This window comes from Argentina anserina, chromosome 6 (assembly GCF_933775445.1).
Source record: "Argentina anserina chromosome 6, drPotAnse1.1, whole genome shotgun sequence".
In the NCBI taxonomy this organism is placed as follows: Eukaryota; Viridiplantae; Streptophyta; class Magnoliopsida; order Rosales; family Rosaceae; genus Argentina; species Argentina anserina.
Window position 1 is genome coordinate 5,935,939 of NC_065877.1, and position 18,522 is coordinate 5,954,460.

At 37.4% G+C, this 18,522-nt stretch overlaps 3 protein-coding genes across 4 annotated transcripts; 1 reads left to right on the top strand and 2 right to left on the bottom strand.

Moving 5' to 3' along the window:
- Positions 1 to 8,064: 8,064 nt before the first annotated feature.
- On the top strand, positions 8,065 to 13,283 carry LOC126801040 (LIMR family protein At5g01460). The gene is made up of 14 exons (XM_050528491.1): positions 8,065 to 8,702; positions 8,811 to 8,896; positions 9,066 to 9,175; positions 9,339 to 9,449; positions 9,875 to 9,973; positions 10,061 to 10,183; positions 10,895 to 10,957; positions 11,034 to 11,098; positions 11,672 to 11,781; positions 11,921 to 12,035; positions 12,119 to 12,184; positions 12,495 to 12,605; positions 12,699 to 12,765; positions 12,859 to 13,283. Exons 1-14 carry the CDS (start codon positions 8,353 to 8,355, stop codon positions 12,904 to 12,906), a joined length of 1,524 nt encoding a protein of 507 aa, XP_050384448.1. The 5' UTR covers positions 8,065 to 8,352; the 3' UTR covers positions 12,907 to 13,283.
- Positions 12,933 to 15,531, bottom strand: LOC126801041 (GDSL esterase/lipase CPRD49-like). Of its 2 annotated transcripts, XM_050528492.1 has the most exons (6): positions 15,308 to 15,531; positions 15,022 to 15,138; positions 14,223 to 14,300; positions 13,913 to 14,130; positions 13,674 to 13,823; positions 12,933 to 13,579 (listed from the first exon to the last, which is right to left on the bottom strand). In XM_050528492.1, exons 1-6 carry the CDS (start codon positions 15,416 to 15,418, stop codon positions 13,411 to 13,413), a joined length of 843 nt encoding a protein of 280 aa, XP_050384449.1. In that variant the 5' UTR covers positions 15,419 to 15,531; the 3' UTR covers positions 12,933 to 13,410. The 2 variants fall into 2 exon arrangements, with proteins under 2 accessions (XP_050384449.1, XP_050384450.1); XM_050528493.1 differs by lacking the exon at positions 15,022 to 15,138.
- Positions 15,532 to 15,729: 198 nt separating this feature from the next.
- Positions 15,730 to 18,522, bottom strand: LOC126799362 (GDSL esterase/lipase CPRD49-like). Its single transcript, XM_050526558.1, has 5 exons — positions 18,276 to 18,522; positions 16,821 to 16,898; positions 16,462 to 16,679; positions 16,227 to 16,376; positions 15,730 to 16,138 (listed from the first exon to the last, which is right to left on the bottom strand). The coding sequence occupies exons 1-5, from the start codon at positions 18,384 to 18,386 to the stop codon at positions 15,922 to 15,924; spliced, it is 774 nt and encodes a 257-aa protein (XP_050382515.1). The 5' UTR covers positions 18,387 to 18,522; the 3' UTR covers positions 15,730 to 15,921.

Below are 18,522 nucleotides of genomic sequence, written 5' to 3' on the forward strand. Positions count from 1 at the left end.
CAGTCAGGCAAGCTGGCCCGGTAGTCTCTCTGCTTGCTCGGGTATCGCCATTAACGCCACCCACAGTGGCTGGCCTAAATGATAGACCCAATGTACTGTCGCACATTCCCACATTGAATGAAGAGCCAAACACATTTCCCAATGCACCTATAAATAAGTTGTCTAAACCACCTAAAATGTGTAACATATTGCTAAGTCCTTAACTCTCAAACTTATTCTGTATTGGCTATTAATTTACGTTTCGGAAGGTCAAAGGCCAGCGCACCGCTGACCCTTTGACTTTGACTTATGTTATGTGCAGGTCCCACTGAGCTGACACATTAGAATACAAGGCTACGAGAAGCTCGATCCCCCCGGATTTGGCTCCCGTAACAGTTTTATAATAGTTTTAGCTATGTCAAAATTGTAATTAATTTGATGCTTATTTTTAAGAGGACGTTTGATGTTTCTAGATTTGCAACTGAGGTGAATTTTAATTTCTGTTAATTAGATTAAACAACATCAAGTAAGATTTGAATGTTTCATGGAAATGTAAGTAAAATGACTTATAGTTAAGGAACCTTTATAACTAAATTAACAGCAAAATCAAACTTTCCAATAGAAGAAAGAAGAACATCACAAAATTAGTTGTTGACCATTGTTATTAGTTTATATATGCTTTTGAAAGAACAAGTTAAGACAAAGAAAGGCACAACCAAATTGTTTGGTCCGTAACAAAACAACCGCCCCTAGACTCTACCTAACACATAAAGAACCTTCCCTAGTAGATAGTAAAAAACAAACTAGTGAACCAAAACGGAACCACTAATTAAATCGTGTTATTCACATTTTGAGATTATATATATATATATAGCCATAGGCCCTTGACCATTTCGCAGTGCACAAATATAGCCGAGGACTAAGTTTGGATTGAAAGGAGGCATTGAGAAAGGGAGATCAACGCCACTAATACCCCGTTGTGATTCAAATTTTTCGTTTATGGGAGAGGTGTGTAGACAAATGAGGGAGAGGAGTAGAGATCTCCGGTCCTTCTTCGAGGAACGAGGTTGGAAGATGGTCGGCGTTTGTAAGAGAGGGTGGTACAAGATTCGGATGAACCTCAAAATATGATTTGGAGTTTCAGACACCACGATCAGTCAAATTCCTTGATGACTTCTTTTGCAATGGACTCAATCATTACATGATTTGTAATGAGATGACGCGATGTTAGAACATTAGTTGTAAGAGATCCTAAGATTGAAAGATTAAATCTTGTAGAAAGATTAAATCTTGTATGTAGATTGAAATCTTCAATCCTTTGTTATCGAGTTGGTAGTTAATCTGTAAATTGTAGAATGAGGGAAAAATTGACACGAATATGTAATTCAATTACATTTAAGCTCACAATTAATGGCAGTATTATTGTAAATTCACAATGATTTCTATTTGTACTGCAGGTGTCTATATGTTTCTTGAAACAAAATGCATGTATATTGTATGTAGATTTTGTAGGAGTAAAAGTTCATGCATGGATATAACAAAAAATGCAAGACCTCTATATATTTAGGGTGCTGAAATTTGCACACTTTTTTTTTTACATTTTGCACACCTCACGTACTGATTTGACAAAATTACCCTTAGTTTTAGCTTATTCTCTCCATTTCCCAACCAAAAGTTAGAAACCTTAATCTTTATTCAAATTGAAACCATCACCAAAAGCTATCTGATTCCAGAACTAGCAAATTTTCTCTCCACACCGAATTGGCCGTCCTAATCCTCGAGACCTCAACTAGTGCTTCTCTTTTCCCGAATCTCTCTTTTTTGCTCATCTAGTTTCATTTTATGTTTACCTTTTAAAGAGAACTTCATTATATTAACGAATTCCACTCTAATTCAGAGAAAATTGATGAGTGATTAATTTGCTTTCCAATCTACACTGAATCCAATATTGTAGATTGATTGATCATCGTTTTGGATTCATCAAAAAATTGAGTTGGTTGTGGTATTCTATCATATAGCATGACTGCGCTATATTACAGGAGGAACCAATTGGGTTTATGTGGGGGGAACAACTTATTTGTCTTCATCAGTTTGTGGGTTTTTGGTTGTGGTGGTGGAGGCCTCGAGGGGTTTGGTTTATGGTACTAGGGAAAGTTGTGAGCAACAAGGGATGCACTCTTGACCTCTTGACTTGTGTTTGTGTCTGGGTATTTTTCAACTAATTGAGAATAACATGACTTTTGAAATGAGGAAGTTGAATTTGTAAGGAATTTGAATTCTCGAATTTAAATCTTGAAGTAGGAGTGGTATCATTGTAATGAGCATCGGTTGCAAAGATGAGCTATAGAGGGATAAATAGCATAGAGGCAAAACTAAATAAAGAGACAGGCAAAGAGAGAAGGGGTACTTTCGGAAGAGAAGTGAAAGGAAGGTTAACAAAATAATTTAAAAATACAAAGGGTGCGTAGTTTGTGAAAAAAGACTTGCAAATTTCAGCAACCTATATTTAAAGCTTGGTCACTTCAACAAATAAACTCACAAACTCAAAATTAACATTGCACAAAATGTTAGTATGTACTTGCTCCAAATCAATTACGTGTATTTCACATTGATCATCTTTTTTTTTCTAAGTTACAATAATCATTTAAAATCCAAATGAAATGTCGGCGAGTTATGGCTTGGTTGATTAAATAGCTTAATAGACATATAAAGGGAATTGGTGAGGAATAGTGTTATTGACCTTCTTAGTGTTAAGGCGCCACTCGAAACCATAGCTAGTCTAGGTTAGATTCAAGTGGCTAGTGTTGTCCTTGATTGTCCATTTCCCCACCTTGCTTCTCCATGACAACCCTAGACTCAATCACTCAAACTTTTACACAGTCGCTAGCCATTGCTAGCCAAGATGTGTTCGACATATCCAACATTCATGACGATGATGATGATCCCTAAGGTTTTGGCCAAGCCTTTCTCCTTGCACGTCCTCTAGTGAAGATGAAAGTCTTAGTAATGGCTCCACGCTCTCACTTCAAGCCAATCTGGAAACTTGATGGTTTGTTTCAAGTGCAAGCGAGGACTTCTGAGCAGTTCCTCTTTGCCTTCAACCATGACAAGGATCCAAAGCGTGACCCATACCACCCTCATGGCCAAAAGAACAAGAAACCACCTCTACCAAAGGTGTCAGGTGAGCAAGTCCTAGTGTACCTCTATAATGGAAAACCTCCCAACCCTAGGTCAAGGGCAATTGAAAAGAGCATGCTTATGTTTATTTTAGTTATGCCTCGATGCCTTTGTTTGAGGTTGAGGCTTTATTTTTCATTTGGAACTCTTGTTTGGTTTTTTTTTTTAGTTTTTGGTTTCATGGTATTGTCGAATACATGCTTGTCATGGTGTAGGTTTTTTCTTTTCCTTGCATGGTGTGAAAGTATATTTAATAGTTAGTTCTATCATATGTATCACTATGGTACGTGTACCATGAAGTCTTGTCTGCCCCTCGGGTGGTAGCGGGTAGATATGTAATGGCGTGCTTGGCTTGCATTTGCCCTCTATGAATGAATTCTCTCTAAAAAAAAAGGGTATTGGTGAGGTGTTTATGGGGATCACTCTGGTTTTTGTATTGGGGTATTCTCGATTTTCTAAAATAGATCCACATATCCACTACATGCGGAATTGCTTGCTTTTATGGAAGGCCTCAAGGTGACTCGACTCCATGCATTAATTCCTTTGGTTGTCGAATCTAATTATCGAGTTCTTTGTTGATGTTGTTCTCAAGAGTATATTGGATCACTCCAAAATTTGCTTTCCTAACTACCAATTTGAAATGGAGTGCTAGATCATCTCTTATTAAGTGCATAGCATAGCTAAACTAGGTAGTTAGGGTAGAGCATCTTTGATGTTACTGTTGTAATCCTTATGTATATGGTATTTCTTATAATTTTATAGTGTATTTGTAATGCTCCAAACTGCATCTCACCAACTTAAGTACGTCACAATGTCGTGAGTCGATAACACGTAAACCTCATTTATATTTTAAAGAAATGCAAGGCAATTTTTGTATAACAACTTTTAGAGTAACACAACAGAGGCTCTAAATAATTTTGAGGTGAAATATTTATTTTTAAAGATACATTTGTTAGTCCAGAACTTGATATAACTGGCAACTCAAAATAACAAATTCTACGAAAGAATTCCGATAAAGCTAATTAAACAGGAATTAGCTTTGACTAAGTTACATGAATCACAAACAATGAATAGATTCCAGAATGGAACCACTGAACATATGATTTAAGAAAACCTAGATTACACACCATACTTTATTCTCCTCTATCCCGTACCAGTGCACAGTACATGTAGACACATTGATGTAGGGTGTCTTGATTAGCTTTGAAAAACATTTCATGGGTACCCAGTGTAAAACTTAAAATCAAAGAATGAATAAATGAATGACAAACTTTAATAAACATTTTGACTCGAGAATCGGTGCATAAATTCTCAATACAACTAGCCAAAACCAAATGTTACCTAATGGTAGGTCCTATAGACCCACTACATGACTTTACCTCAAATCGATATAAAACAGGTAAGCGTAGCGAGAACGCCCACTATCAAGCTACACACATGTTTCGAGCATGTCCTTAAGATAGAAACTCGCACGATCAAGGTAAGTAAACCCTCCGAAGGTTCGAACCCAAGAAAATAAATGTCACCCTTTGCTCTCAAGCCATCACAATCACTCACGGTTCGGTCAATACATAAATATTAAAATAACCAAACTACAACATGCACCATTTTATAAATAAATTGCGGAAAGCTCTAATCGAGATAAATAATTAACCCTACCTGAATTCCAATGCTTTCCCTCGATCTTAGCGAGTCACAAGATTTCCCCTTCCTTTTACCGGGAAACTGGAGTCCGTAGTTCGACATAATAGTCATTAATGACTTGACCACACATTCATATATAATTACAACGACTAATAAATCGTCTAATCCAATAATTGATCTTCATTGACCAAATCAAAGCAGAAACATGCTTTTAACAAATACAAATCGATAATGTTATATCGACCATTACTCATATTTACGTTTATCTTCAAAACTTGTCACATAGTAATTATACAAATTACTATGGACACCCATTTCCATTTCTACCATTTCACCATAAAAGGTAAATAAGCAAACATGGTGAGCAAGAACCAACTCAAGTTCTTAAACCCTGATCATGGTTTCATACAAGAATCTTACTTGATCCCAAGCCATAATTCTTGTTCACACTTTTATACAATAGTACACTAAATCATATATCCATTCTTTAATCAAAGGAAATTTAATCAATACCAAAGCAGCCATTTTTTATTACACAGGGTGTGCCCAAAACTACTAAAGGCCAATTCTTTTAAGTCAAGAAAATACCAATTCTTTAACTTCTCTCTTCAAAGCTTGCATCCATTTATTTTCGGATTCAAATTTGCTCACCCCCACCCGAAGGGGGTGATATCACCACCCAATATAAACCTTTCATTCAAGATAAACTATAACCATAGATAATTCATGATTAACCCCATTTAATTTTTTTAAAAAATTTGTAATAATGTTAATATTAATTTAGTATCGAAAATAGAGCACAACCACCTTCATTAACTTCTCCGATGCCTTAACGACAATATCGAAAAATGAATTCTCCGATTTAGACCCACTAAAATTTAATTTAAAAAATAAATTAGGCATATTCTAAACTCAAACCCACCAATATTACTATCCCCTCAATGACGCAATCACTCATTCCATTCTACTTTAGTTTATCTAAAGTAAGCCCAAACTTGTGTTGCTAACACTAAAACCCAGATTGTTTTCCTCTAATATGAAGATGTGAATCCATTGATAGAAGAATATGAATTTAGAGTTTCAGACTAAGACAATTTCACTCTACCCAATTTCTTCAATCCATATATGGGAATGTTCTACGTCAAATAATATATATATATATATATATATAAATGATTTGATTAATTTAGGAAAAAATCTTAGCATAGACTATAGATCATTTACCTATAGAAGTTATGTGAATGTCTATGAATATGAATATGGGCGAATAAATTGTAGATTATGGATTAAATTTCTATGATGCTTGTCGATTATACTTGATTTAATTTGATTTGAATACTACCACAACTGTTTTGAATTATATCTAGGTGGTCTTTAGAAGAAGATGATGAATGTAAAACAAAGTTTTGGGAGATGAGAGAGATTGATGGGTGTATAGTTGCAGAGTTCTAGCTAGGGGTGTATTGTTGCAGACTTGCACAGCTCCAGCCTGTAGTGCGGTGCGGTGCGGTGGGGTGAGGGTGAGAAGACAGAGGGAATGAGAGAAGAAGTAAACAAATAGAATAGAAATAAAAATTTCTGATTACTTAGTAGTTTAATTATTATTATTTTTATTGAAGTTACTCTTGGTTTTGGGTGAGCAAAATCGATTCCTTTATTTTCTAGGAAAAACTCAAACCCTTGCCTTGACCACTTCTCCTTCTTCGTCTTCTTCTTCTGCTCTTTATCAAGTTAACTCTACCCATTCACATAATAAACAGCAAGCTTGTATATTGAAGTACCATTCTCAGTAATGATACCAACTCTCCATATATACAAATAAAAACCCATAACTCCCTTTGTGATCACACACACACACACACACAGTCCCATAGCAGTAAGCAATTATGTTGATTCATCTCTCATTCCTACATTTGTCAAGCAATAGACACAATTAATATCCTGAACATGTTAGTGGTACCGAGAGATTATTCAACTAATCTCACCACTCCTTACAATGCCACTTCTCTATCTAAATTCATCAACTGGACAAGTACGAAACCTTGATAATTCCTTTTTACATCGAATTAACCAATCCTTACAGTACATAGGGAGTTTCCAATACAAGAACAATAATCACAGCAGCTTACAGTACTGGAATCCAAGACTGCCTGCAAATTACCTTGGAAGGCAGAATTGCTCCTTCCTGCAATTTAGCCTCAACCAAGAATAATCCTTCTAAACTGGCAGTCCTCTGTTCAACTCCTTCTAATCGATGCCAAGACTCTGAAGCAACCAGGGAACTTCATCACCAAAACGTAACTACAGCAGTACTGTAATTGAACCAAACATTGAATTCAAAGCTACAACTCACCTTTGAATCCAAATTAGCCGAAGCTTCCTCAACTAACTCATATATAGGCAAGAACTCGCTGCTGACTTCTCCTTCATCAATCAGAACACCAACAAGAATCGAGCCACACAAGGACAGAAAGGTCGATTACGCCGAGGAACAACGTTGAGCAGTCCAATCCAGAAAATTTAAAATCAGCCCCAAATCGACCAAACCAATACACTGATTATATAGACTTGAAGAGCTCGGAGAGGAGATGAAGATTCGTACCAAAATCGATCCAGACGGCGGCCGGAGGATGCCGGACAGGGGGTGCGAAGTCGCCGGAGATTTGCAGAGCTGTCGGCCTTCGATTCTCCTTCCACTAGTAACGAATGAACAAGCTATCACCATAGAGAGGAGCACACAGTATTGATTCTTAATCAATTAATTCGATTAATCTGTTTTTTCAAAGAGTACGTGAGATATTAAATCATTTTTCTTAGTTCAAAGAAACTAGCTATTACTGGTTGCCGTTGGGAAGGTGTTTGGTTATGTTCCAGTTCCTTCCCTGGTATGACCAGGAAACAACCCTCGAGCTTATTTGTTTCCACTTTGTGTATGGTGCATGCTGAGTTTTTATACATCGTTTCATTTTGGTTTATCAGCCAACTAAAACTGGCCCAATTTTGCCGTAATCCTCTCGATTGAGCTATGTTTACATTACACTGTTTTAATGGATTAAGTGATTAACCTCGTTTAAGAAAAAAAAACAATATTGTATTCGTTAAATTATATGCAAAATAGCCATCCAAAAACAGGAAATGATGAAAAGAACACGAATTTGCATCACGGCGAATCACGCGCTTCCTCTTTCGGAGCTTCCAAAATCCAAACCCATTCTTTAATTCCTTTTCCGCTTCACACATCCAGGCTGTTTAGTGTTTATCACAGACAAACCGTCCAAATTACATTAAAACCCACTCCCCCCCAACTCGCCACCTCCGCTCCAACCCGCCCAAACTAAACACCTCCCCAAGGACACAATCGTCATTCCATCTCAACCGTCTAAACAAACCACCTCACCGGAGCCCAACCTCTCTTTTCCCCTCTCTCTCTCTCTCTCTCCTCACCTCCTCCTTCTTCCTCAGATCCCTCCAAATCCTTCAAAACCCTAATCTCTCCGCCGCTTCGATTTGGATTCCCATTCCAATCGGGGGTGAGCTGCTGACGTCACAGCGATGGGGGATTTCAACCTGGCGCTCGTAATCGTCGCCATCATACTGGTGGTGGTGGTGTTCATCTTCAACGTCTACCTCCTCGTGAATTATCAGCACCCGGACGACAAGAACCAGGCCTATTTCCCCAAGTTCGTCGTCGTTTTGGGCCTCTCCGTCGCCGCGATTTCCATCCTCATGCTGCCGGCCGACGTCGCCAACCGCCAGGCCTGCCGCCACGCCATATACAACGGCGCGTGCAATCTCACTCTCCCGATGAAGGATCTCTGGCTCGCCGTCTACATCCTCGACGCCGTGCTCGTCTTCCTCGTCATCCCCTTCGCTATGTTCTACTACGAAGGCGACCAGGACAAGTAGGGGTTTCCGATTGATTGTACGAGTATAAATACTCGTATCTATACACCTCCTCGCCGTTGCGTATTTTGTACATTGATGTTTGATTTTGATTTCCTTCTGTGCAGGACTGTGGGAAAGAGAGTTGCGAGCGCAATGTGCTGGGTTGGGGTGAGCGCCGTTGTGTGTGCTCTCTTGCTCGGCATTTTGTACGGTTAGTTCTCTCTGCACTCGTCACTTTCGATTTCGACGACTTATTGTTTTTGATGATAGCTTTGTTCCTACATTGTGCTTTTGCTTGGTTAGTTTTGCTTCGTAGTGATTTTCAGCTTTTGGATCAGAACTTAGACCACTTTGGTTTGTGTATTGCTGACTATTTGCAGGGCTTATTGGAAAGGTGGACTTTACTGTTAGGCACCTCACTTCTACCACAGCTGCATTTCCTAGTTCATTTTCCTATTCTAGCGGCAATCCGTGTATCAGTGGCAAACAGGTATGAGCTTGTTAGATGTACTTGATCGGTTCTATTATCTCGGTAAATTGGTTTTTCTTAGGTGGCTACTTAATTTTTGGGGTTAATAGAGGTTCCTGTTAATAGAGGTTTATATCTTCTTGCTCATTTCGGTGCTTTAACTTGTGTTTCTGTTGTACCGCAGTGTGCTGCATATACTGCAAATGCTGCATCAGAGAAGACCTGGACCATGCGCACAACCTTTCCAGAATATGTTGTTGCTCTTGCTACCATTGTTGGATCAGTACTCTTTACTGTAAGTCTATTCTTGGTCATAATTTTCCTGATATACATGCAGTAATTGAGGAGTAGTTTCTTGTAATATGATAAGTATGAGTGTCAAGTACATGTAAGGGGATGAAATGAAGTCGGTTCTTTTTTCACATCTTTTTAAGTAGTGATATTTGTGGATTGTCAAGGGAGAGAAAAACACATTAGAAATTGATTAGATCATATTAAACCTTTTGCTTGGTATAATATATAGAAGTTTCATATGCAGTAACAAGGAATTGATTAGACCATCTCATACCTTTTGCTTGGTAAATGGATCTATGTATGTACATATATAGAAGATTCATATGCATGTGCATATAGCCAATATAATCTACCGTCATGTTGTGTTCTACTTTCTCTCTTTTTCTATGCCTTTTAGTATAATCAATATTTTCATTTTTTTCTCAGATATTTGGTGGTGTTGGGATTGCTTGTCTACCCCTCAGTCTTATATTTTCATTTGTTCGGCGTCCAAAAGCTGTTATTACTCGGTCACAGTATATTAAGGTACTATTTTACTGTCTCTTCTTCTCTGAAGTTTATGATGAGCACATATTGTGATTACTTATGAATAGTTTTTGTTGCTAACTCTAGGAAGCAACTGAACTGGGTAAGAAAGCAAAAGAACTGAAGAAAGCAGCCGATGCACTCCATCAAGAAGAAAGAAGTGGTTCTAAGGGTAGAAAATGGCGTAAAAATGTAAAAGCAGTAGAGAAGGTATATCTCAGTCTTTTACATGAGTGTTTGCAAGGGCGGATCCAGCCCATGCAAGATTTTTCATCCCAAATTTTTTACTACATGTATATTAGTGTTTAGCCAAAAACATTATTTATATTTTTTTAGAATTGGATTTTTAATATGCATTTCTCCTACATGACCTTATTCTTCTTCTTAAATTATTGAAAATTATCAAGTATAACTCTTCTAACATTCTTGTTAGTTGTTACTCTATATATTAAATTTGAAATTGCAAGTATGAGTTCTTACGTTTCAGCCTAATCATTTTGCGAACAAAATTTGTTGGAGTATTTTAATTTGCCATTGATTTTAAGAATATTGTTCTACATTCATTTACACTTATTTTCACTTTTAAAGACTCACTGACGTCTACAATTTGCATGATTATATATTTGTACTGGCAAAATTTTGTTTGGCCTTCAGCCAACTTCAAGCCCACCCAACGTTTGGATCCTAGATTTGCCCTTGAGTGTTTGTTTGCATTTTCCATCCTGAATCTTGTGGTCTTCTCATGTTGGATCCTTTAGAGACCAACCGGTAGCTATTGGGCTTTAGAAAATTTCATCAGAAACTAGTTTAAAAACAATTTCCGAATTTTTGTGTTTTTTTTTGTTATGGGATGTCAACAATTGTGTGCTTAACAGCTTAACCTTTTGATAAAAATAATTTAATGTTTTCCTGACCTTGCAGGAGTTGCTTCAATTAGAAGATGATGTGAAACTTCTGGAAGAGGTGTATCCTCAAGGAGAGCAGGTAAGAGACATTAATGGTGCCTCCTTGTTGACTCTAATTCAACATTTCCATTATTAAAATTCTATCGTCATTTCAGGCTGAGACATCTTGGGCAATGACTGTTCTTGGTTACTTGGCAAAACTTGTGTTGGGAGTCTTAGGGTGAGTACTGATGTCATACGTATTAAAATTGTAATGTGTAGATGTGCTAAATATATTTTCGAACTTAAATCTTCTTGGTGTTGCTGAGAATTTTTATTGGGGGAAACTTATAGATAAGGAATATAAGAAGATTATCTAGTTGAAGAGACAATCCCTTGGCATAGTTGTTGTTCATATTCGTCTGTAATCAAATTCATTAGCCAATGATAAACCAGAATATTTACATTCAAAACTGATGGCATAATGAAACCATGTGGAATGTAGAATAATCTGGTTTTGTTTAGGTCACCACCAGGTAACTGTCATTTTGGTGTAATGCTCCTAGGTAGTTATGTATGTTGATGTAGTAATAGTATCATATCCTGGGGGGTTTACAATACAATAAGTATGGCATATGCTTTCATTGTTACAACAGACATCTTTATAACCTGGGGGTAAAGGATACAAAAAACCATGACATATTCTACTATCACGAGAATGCATTGACTGCTATAGCTTTGAATTTCTCATGTGATTATTCTTTTTGAGATCATCTTAAGATTCCTAATGAATTCTATTGGCTGTCTTTTTCAGATTGATTGTTTCAGTCGCATGGATTGCTCATATCGTCATATATCTATTAATAAGCCCTCCACTTTCTCCTTTCTTGAATGAGGTTTTCATCAAGCTGGATGACATATGGGGTAATTGAGGAGACATTCTCTTGCCTTCCCCTCGTTATATACGTGTGTGTGTGTGTGTATTAGCAGAAACAACAATTACTTGCCTCTGTATTCATTAATCTATTAAGGGACATGATTTGATATGCTCATTCTCTATCAGGTCTTTTGGGCACTGTGGCATTTGCATTCTTCTGCTTTTACCTTCTGATTGCGGTCATTGCTGGTGCTATGATGCTCGGAATGAAATTAGTTTTCATTACCATTCACCCCATGAAGTAATTAACTTTGCTCCATCAGCCTTATCTATCCAATCTTGTCTCTAAGGGCCTTGCTGATAAATTTCATTTACTTGTTTCAGGTGGGGAGCCACTCTTATGAACTCGTTTTTATTTAATGTGGCACTCATTCTTCTTTCCTCCATCAGGTTTCTTGCTATAACCCTTTGTGCTTCTCATATCCTTGTGCAAAAGACATGCATGCATGGCTTTAGAGCTTGAGTGGCCAGATAGTTGATACTGCCATGTTTGTTCTGGATGAAAAATGTTTAAGAATTCATTGTGCATTCAAGAATAAGAAAAGTCTAACAATTCCTGTGGAGTTATCTTCGGAAATATAGAGTAGATTACATTTATGGCTTCTAGTTTCTAGAAGGTAGTTATGTACTGTCGTAGAGAGAACATTATTAAGGTTTCTTGAAATCATGATTTTAAAGTTTGTTGGATATGTTGTTTCAGTGTGATACAGTTCTGCTCCACAGCATTTGCTTACTATGCTCAAGCGACTGCAGCACAAGAAATTTTTGGCCACACTCTGGAATCTCTTCGGGGAATTAGATATTTGTACAAGTGAGTTGTTTCTTCTTATTCAATTTATATTCTCTCTGAAATTAGGCAGGTGAATTACTGATTTGACTAAACATTTTGATACTTGCCTTCCAGGTACAATGTGTTCCAAATTGGATTTATTATCCTGGCAGGGTTGACCTTTGTGTACTATGCTGCTTTCGTATGTTCAAGAACCAAACTCTATTTGAAAATAGTTCTATCCTTATACATGCCTCTTTAGCAATCCATTTCTCATTTGTTTATAAATTTTCAGGGATGGAGAAGAAAAAAGCCTAGTGGCAGGTTCCAACTGTCCTCATAAGTAATATTTTCCCGAAAACACAACAGCATGCACCCAGCTGGAGCTGTTGGAATTCTCAGTTTCACATCTCTTTTCGGATTGGTTTTCACATGTGGATGTGTGTGGTCTAATTTTGATCGATGTTGAATTCGCTTTGGTGGAGTAGGCCGATATCATCCGAGTTGCATTGGATTAGTGCAGGCGAAGTAACATGTTCATTGTGGTTATTTCCCCTCTGTATGTATTATTCCTTTATCTGACCTTTCTTTTATACACTGGCTTGGGTTTGTAATCAATCGCATTATCCTTTGCACACGGAAAAAACCGAATCTGTAGACTTGCCCTTGATGTAATATAACCAATTGAGATGTTATATGAGCATTCACTTGTTTCTCTACAAGACTTGATTTATAATAGTTGACAACAGATTTTGTTTCTGAGCGCAAGTAATGAAACTACTTTTGTTGGTTTTTCAATTATATTATATGGGAAATAGGGGGCTACAATACATCTAGCATAAAAAGTTTAATCCTCTGTGGGTGGATCCTGACTGGGAACATGAAGTGTATACTCTTCAAATTCAGATGGTAATGAGTTCCATTGCAGGCTGGGTTCCCAGTCTGCTTCTTCAATAACCTTCAATATCTCTTCCGCCACGATCGTGCTCCCCTCGGCTGAAAAATGGATTCCATCCCTGAATCAAAGTTCTGAAGTCAGGAAACTATTGCACAATAAGAAAGAAACGAAACAAGTTGAAACGGTGAAACACAAACTGGAGTTGAACTCACGTAAAGCACGTAGTCGACCAGTCCCTTCTTTTCTGCATGGAAGTAAAGAGATCAACAGTCTTGACATCCATTCTTTTGCACATCTCTACGCAAGCATCTGAATACATTTGGCACAGCTCGTTTGTTCGACTATTTTCCGGCATTATGCCTCTGGTTTTGGTTTTAGAACAGAATGTAAAAGAGCTTAGAATTAGGAAATGTTTTCATTAATCAAAACTCAAATCACCATTCATAAGCACCTGAACAGTTTTCGGATTTGTTCCTCATTGACGGGAGGAGCTGAAAGAAAGATTAGGCGGGTTTTCTCCGATAGGTTCTTCAAATGTGTAGCGATCTTCCCCATGTTTTCTACATATTCAGGTAGAGGTACGTGAGGGCCTGACCCTAGTGGATCAGGGAGCATTGAATCATTACCACCAAAATAGACTATGACCAACGATGGCTGGATACTTGCATCCTAAGGTGACAAAATGCATTGCAATTTACGAAACATTAGCACATCTACAAGAAATAGTAAAGGTCACAGGTTTAGAGTACTGTATGGAATACCTTTGGAAACACTTCCTCTAAAACCTGCAGACCATGCCTTGAATTCCAACCAGCATAGCCACGCACAATTATATCCGCCTACGACACAAAATGTACTAAGATGAGTAAGATCAGTGTTGCATGCAAAAGACTAAGCCACATTCTGAAATATATAGTACTACTTAATAACATACTTGCACAGGAAAGTTCTCTCAGATGAATCCGAATTCATTTGATTGTTCTTTAATATATATGGTGCAGTACGAAATAGTAGCTGATCAGTAGTGGGATGTCTTTCTCTAATATGCTTGGAACCAAACTTTGCACGTATATTTAGTGGAATAATAATCATATAATCTGGATTCAGTTCAGACTTCAGACTCTGTGTTCATCATTTCCAAATTCAATTTTAACATGCCATCTTGAAGAGCGACCATTAACCTCAAAAGCTTATTTAAGCTTAAATTGTCAAAAAATGATCAACGAGGCTGCTATATTTCTCCATAAATACATATAGATTGAAGGCCATTGCAGAAGAAATAATTTTAGATTTTAGAACTTTTAACTATACGTACAAATGTATATCAAAGTTATATATAATTATAAAAACAGAACTATAGAAGGACTCAGCAACATTGAAAAACTAGAAATATGGCCAAAATAAAAATAGAGATAATTCATAAAAAAGAAAATTGCACCATGCTGGTTCTTCAATGAGTGGGCTATAATTGGCAAAATAAGAGATAACAAGATCATGCATGTAGGATCAACAAAACTCAGAGTAAAGTTGAGAGAGACTGATCAACAAAATGGAACCCACCACCAAAAATTTGATTGATTGCTGATGGGTGAACTCTGAACTCTTCAACAAGCATGAAAGCTTGTCTTGACCAAGAAATAGTAATCTTCCCATCAAAGAAGACAACAGGAGAAGTTCCTAATACTTATTCATCATCAAAAAAATTTATATCATAAAGTCAATTTTTATTTTCCATAGAAGCTCAAGAAAAAAATTGAGGATTTGATCAAACAATTGTCAGAATTCAACTAACTAACACTAAATCGAGAACGATGTTGAAGAATCAATGACCTAGAAAATTTATTACCTTACGAGAATATAGGTCAGCAAGAATAGCACCCCAACCTCCATTGCTGAAACTGAACTGGACGATGGACGAACCGAACAGCACAAACTGAGGTCTTCTTGGTCCAACCATATCTCAGCTAGAGCTAACAGAGTCCAGGATCTATATATCTTTCTTACTCTAGCTTCTAGCTACTACTGGATATTATTTTGTTTCTTGCAGTACTGACAAGCTAAGCTAGAATAAACTAACCTATCACCAAAGCTAGCATCAACCAACATATAAGACAGGCCATCTTGTGGAGTTGTGGCAACCAGTAATAAGGACTGAGATAGGTTCGTTTTACAGTTCCTTAATAATTCAGTTGTTACCAAAACCATCCATTTCCAATTTAGATGCATATGAATGACTAAACAATATCAAATTTCATTGACCTTTCAATAGTAACTTACAAGTTACAACATAGACGCTTATTTATTTATTTATTTGTTTTTATGAGGATACATATGAATTGAAGCAATTGCGCCTCTCAACCATTTGGAGAAGGCATAAGTTTGATTTGGTAGATCAAGATGTTATCAACTACATACACACAAGCTTTGGACATGCATGGTCGACATCTTAATTCCCATTGCTTATTCAGTTATTCCCCACTGCATGAGTCTAGCGACGCCATCATTTGAGACATTCATTGGTTTTCCATCAATTACTGGATCATAAGGCGAATCCTCTCCGAATTCTGTTGCCAGTGACGTCCACTGCAGGCTAGGTTCCCAGTCTGCCTCTTTAAGGACCTTCAGTATCTCCTCTGCCACAATTTTGCTTCCCTCAGATGAAAAATGGACTCCATCACTGGACCAAAACAATTTCATACATTGACTTAAAACCAATATATGAACATAAGGTAGAGAGGGCTTATGTACTATGAAAACGAACTTACGTAAAGCAAGTAGTTTCCCAGTCTTTTCTCTTCTGAAATGAAGTAAAGAGATCGACAGCTTTAATATTCATCTCTCTGCACAGCTCTAAACAGGCATCTGAATATATTTTGCCTAGCTTGTTTGTCCGATTCACCTCCCCAATTATGTCACTGTTTCCAATTTTTCAAACGAATACCTCTTAGAATTCTGAAGATGAAAGGAAGAAACCAAACACAATACCTTTATCATAAATACCTGAACTTCTCACAAATTTGGTCCTCGTTGACAGGAGGAGCAGGAAGAAAGATAATGCGAGTTTTTTCCGAAAGGCACTGTAAATGAGTGGCAATTTTCCTCATATTTTCTATATATTCAGGAAGAGGAACATGAGGGCCTAAGCCTAGTGGATTAGGGCGCTTTGAATCATTACCACCAAAGTAGACTATCACCAATGATGGCTGAATAGTTGCATCCTATATCAAATCACAGTTACACAACATCACCAACAAATCACCTATGCATAATATAAGGAGCTCAACTTCCAGTCACCAGTTATATGGTACGGAGTTCGATCTGTAACCCGAGTGTGTTGATCAGTAAGTACAGAATAATACCTTTGGAAAAACCTGTTCTAGAACCTGTACAGCACGCCTCGAGTTCCAACCAGCATATCCTCGAAGAAGTATATCAGCCTATGCACACAAGATGCAATTTCATGAATTAACTTGGCAAGAGTTGTTCAAACATATAAACGACAGCAACATCATCCTCTAGGTTAACCAAAAGAGGGAGCACGAACGGTTTGGGGTCAATATTACACACCAGAAGTAACAGTAAAAATCAGTACCTTGAGCAAGTAAATTTTGAGGGAAAGGTAAAATTTGAAATAGTTAATAAGGAAGTTCTATACGATAGTCTTATACACATATGGCGACATTTCAAATCAACTATATGGCGACTCAAATCCTGCATACACATGTGTTATCTTAGAATCTTACATAAGCAATGTTGCTTGTATGAGTTGTATCATATAGCTAGATGAGCTTAATCTGATGGAAACAGAAGCGAAGTGTCCACTACGGACCCAGCAGAAGTTTATACAGCATGCAGAGAGAAACACCTAGACCCAACTTTTCACCTATAGGTATCAACTGTTCAACCTTGTTGGGTTGTAGTAGTATACAACCATTACAACCATACAAGTATGGTGTGATTGCTGTCCCCATTATCAAAAATTCTCCCACTAGTGGTGGTCCATGAGCTTCTCTATTATAAATTAGTTCCTGCCTACATTCCCATGCTCTTATACAGGTTTAATTTTAAAGGAATAACTTATCACAGAAGAATTAACCGGACTTATTACTTTCTTCATGACCAATTCCAGAAGTCTAGCTAGCTACCTGACTAGGGAACGAAGAACAAACTTAAAGAGACAGACAGAAACTTAGACTCAAAGTCTTAAAGGAATGCACTTAACTCACCCGAACAATTTTTATTAGCCAAGCAAACAAGTTGAACATTTTATAGTTGTATATCATTATTCTTTTCACCCCATAAAAGCACTAACAGAACTCAACGACAATTTTGATTGCTAGCTGGAAGCAAAACGCAGTTGATTCCAATATAAGCTCAAGCAGAAAGCTTTATGATCATAAATCAGTTAGTCATATATGATAAATGGCCAAAAGAGATAACAAGATGCATGCAAGATAAGAAGAGCATATAAAGCATCAACCAAAGTTGAAAGGGATTGATCAAGAAACATGGAACCCCACCACCAAGAAATTACGGTAATCACAGTATCTATGTATGAACTAACAAGTAACAACATGATTCTCATCAGCTTAATAATTAAAAAACAAATAAGACTAAGAAATCCAATATTAAAACAGAAAGAAATTCAGTAATATCCATTGATGATCAAGTGTTCAAGACTAATCCAATTTGTTCTTTCATGAAACATACGAAATCAACAAGTCGAGGATGCTGATCAAACATGCATGAGGAAGCAAGCTTTGATAAGTGACATGATAAAGAAGAAGAAGTAAGAAACACACAGAAACCAGTACCTTACGAGCATACAAGTCTGCAAGGATGGCACCCCAGCCTCCATTGCTGAAACTGTACTGAACGATGGAGGATCCAAACAGCACAAACTGAGGCCTTGAAGGTCCCACCATCTCTCTATCGATCTCTACTGATCTGCAGGTGTTACTGGCATGGATTCTCTGTTTGTTTTAGTTTCTGACGAGCCAAGGTCGACTGATGATATATATAGGCCTTTCTCGTTCGCAACGGCTAAGGACTGGGGTTGGG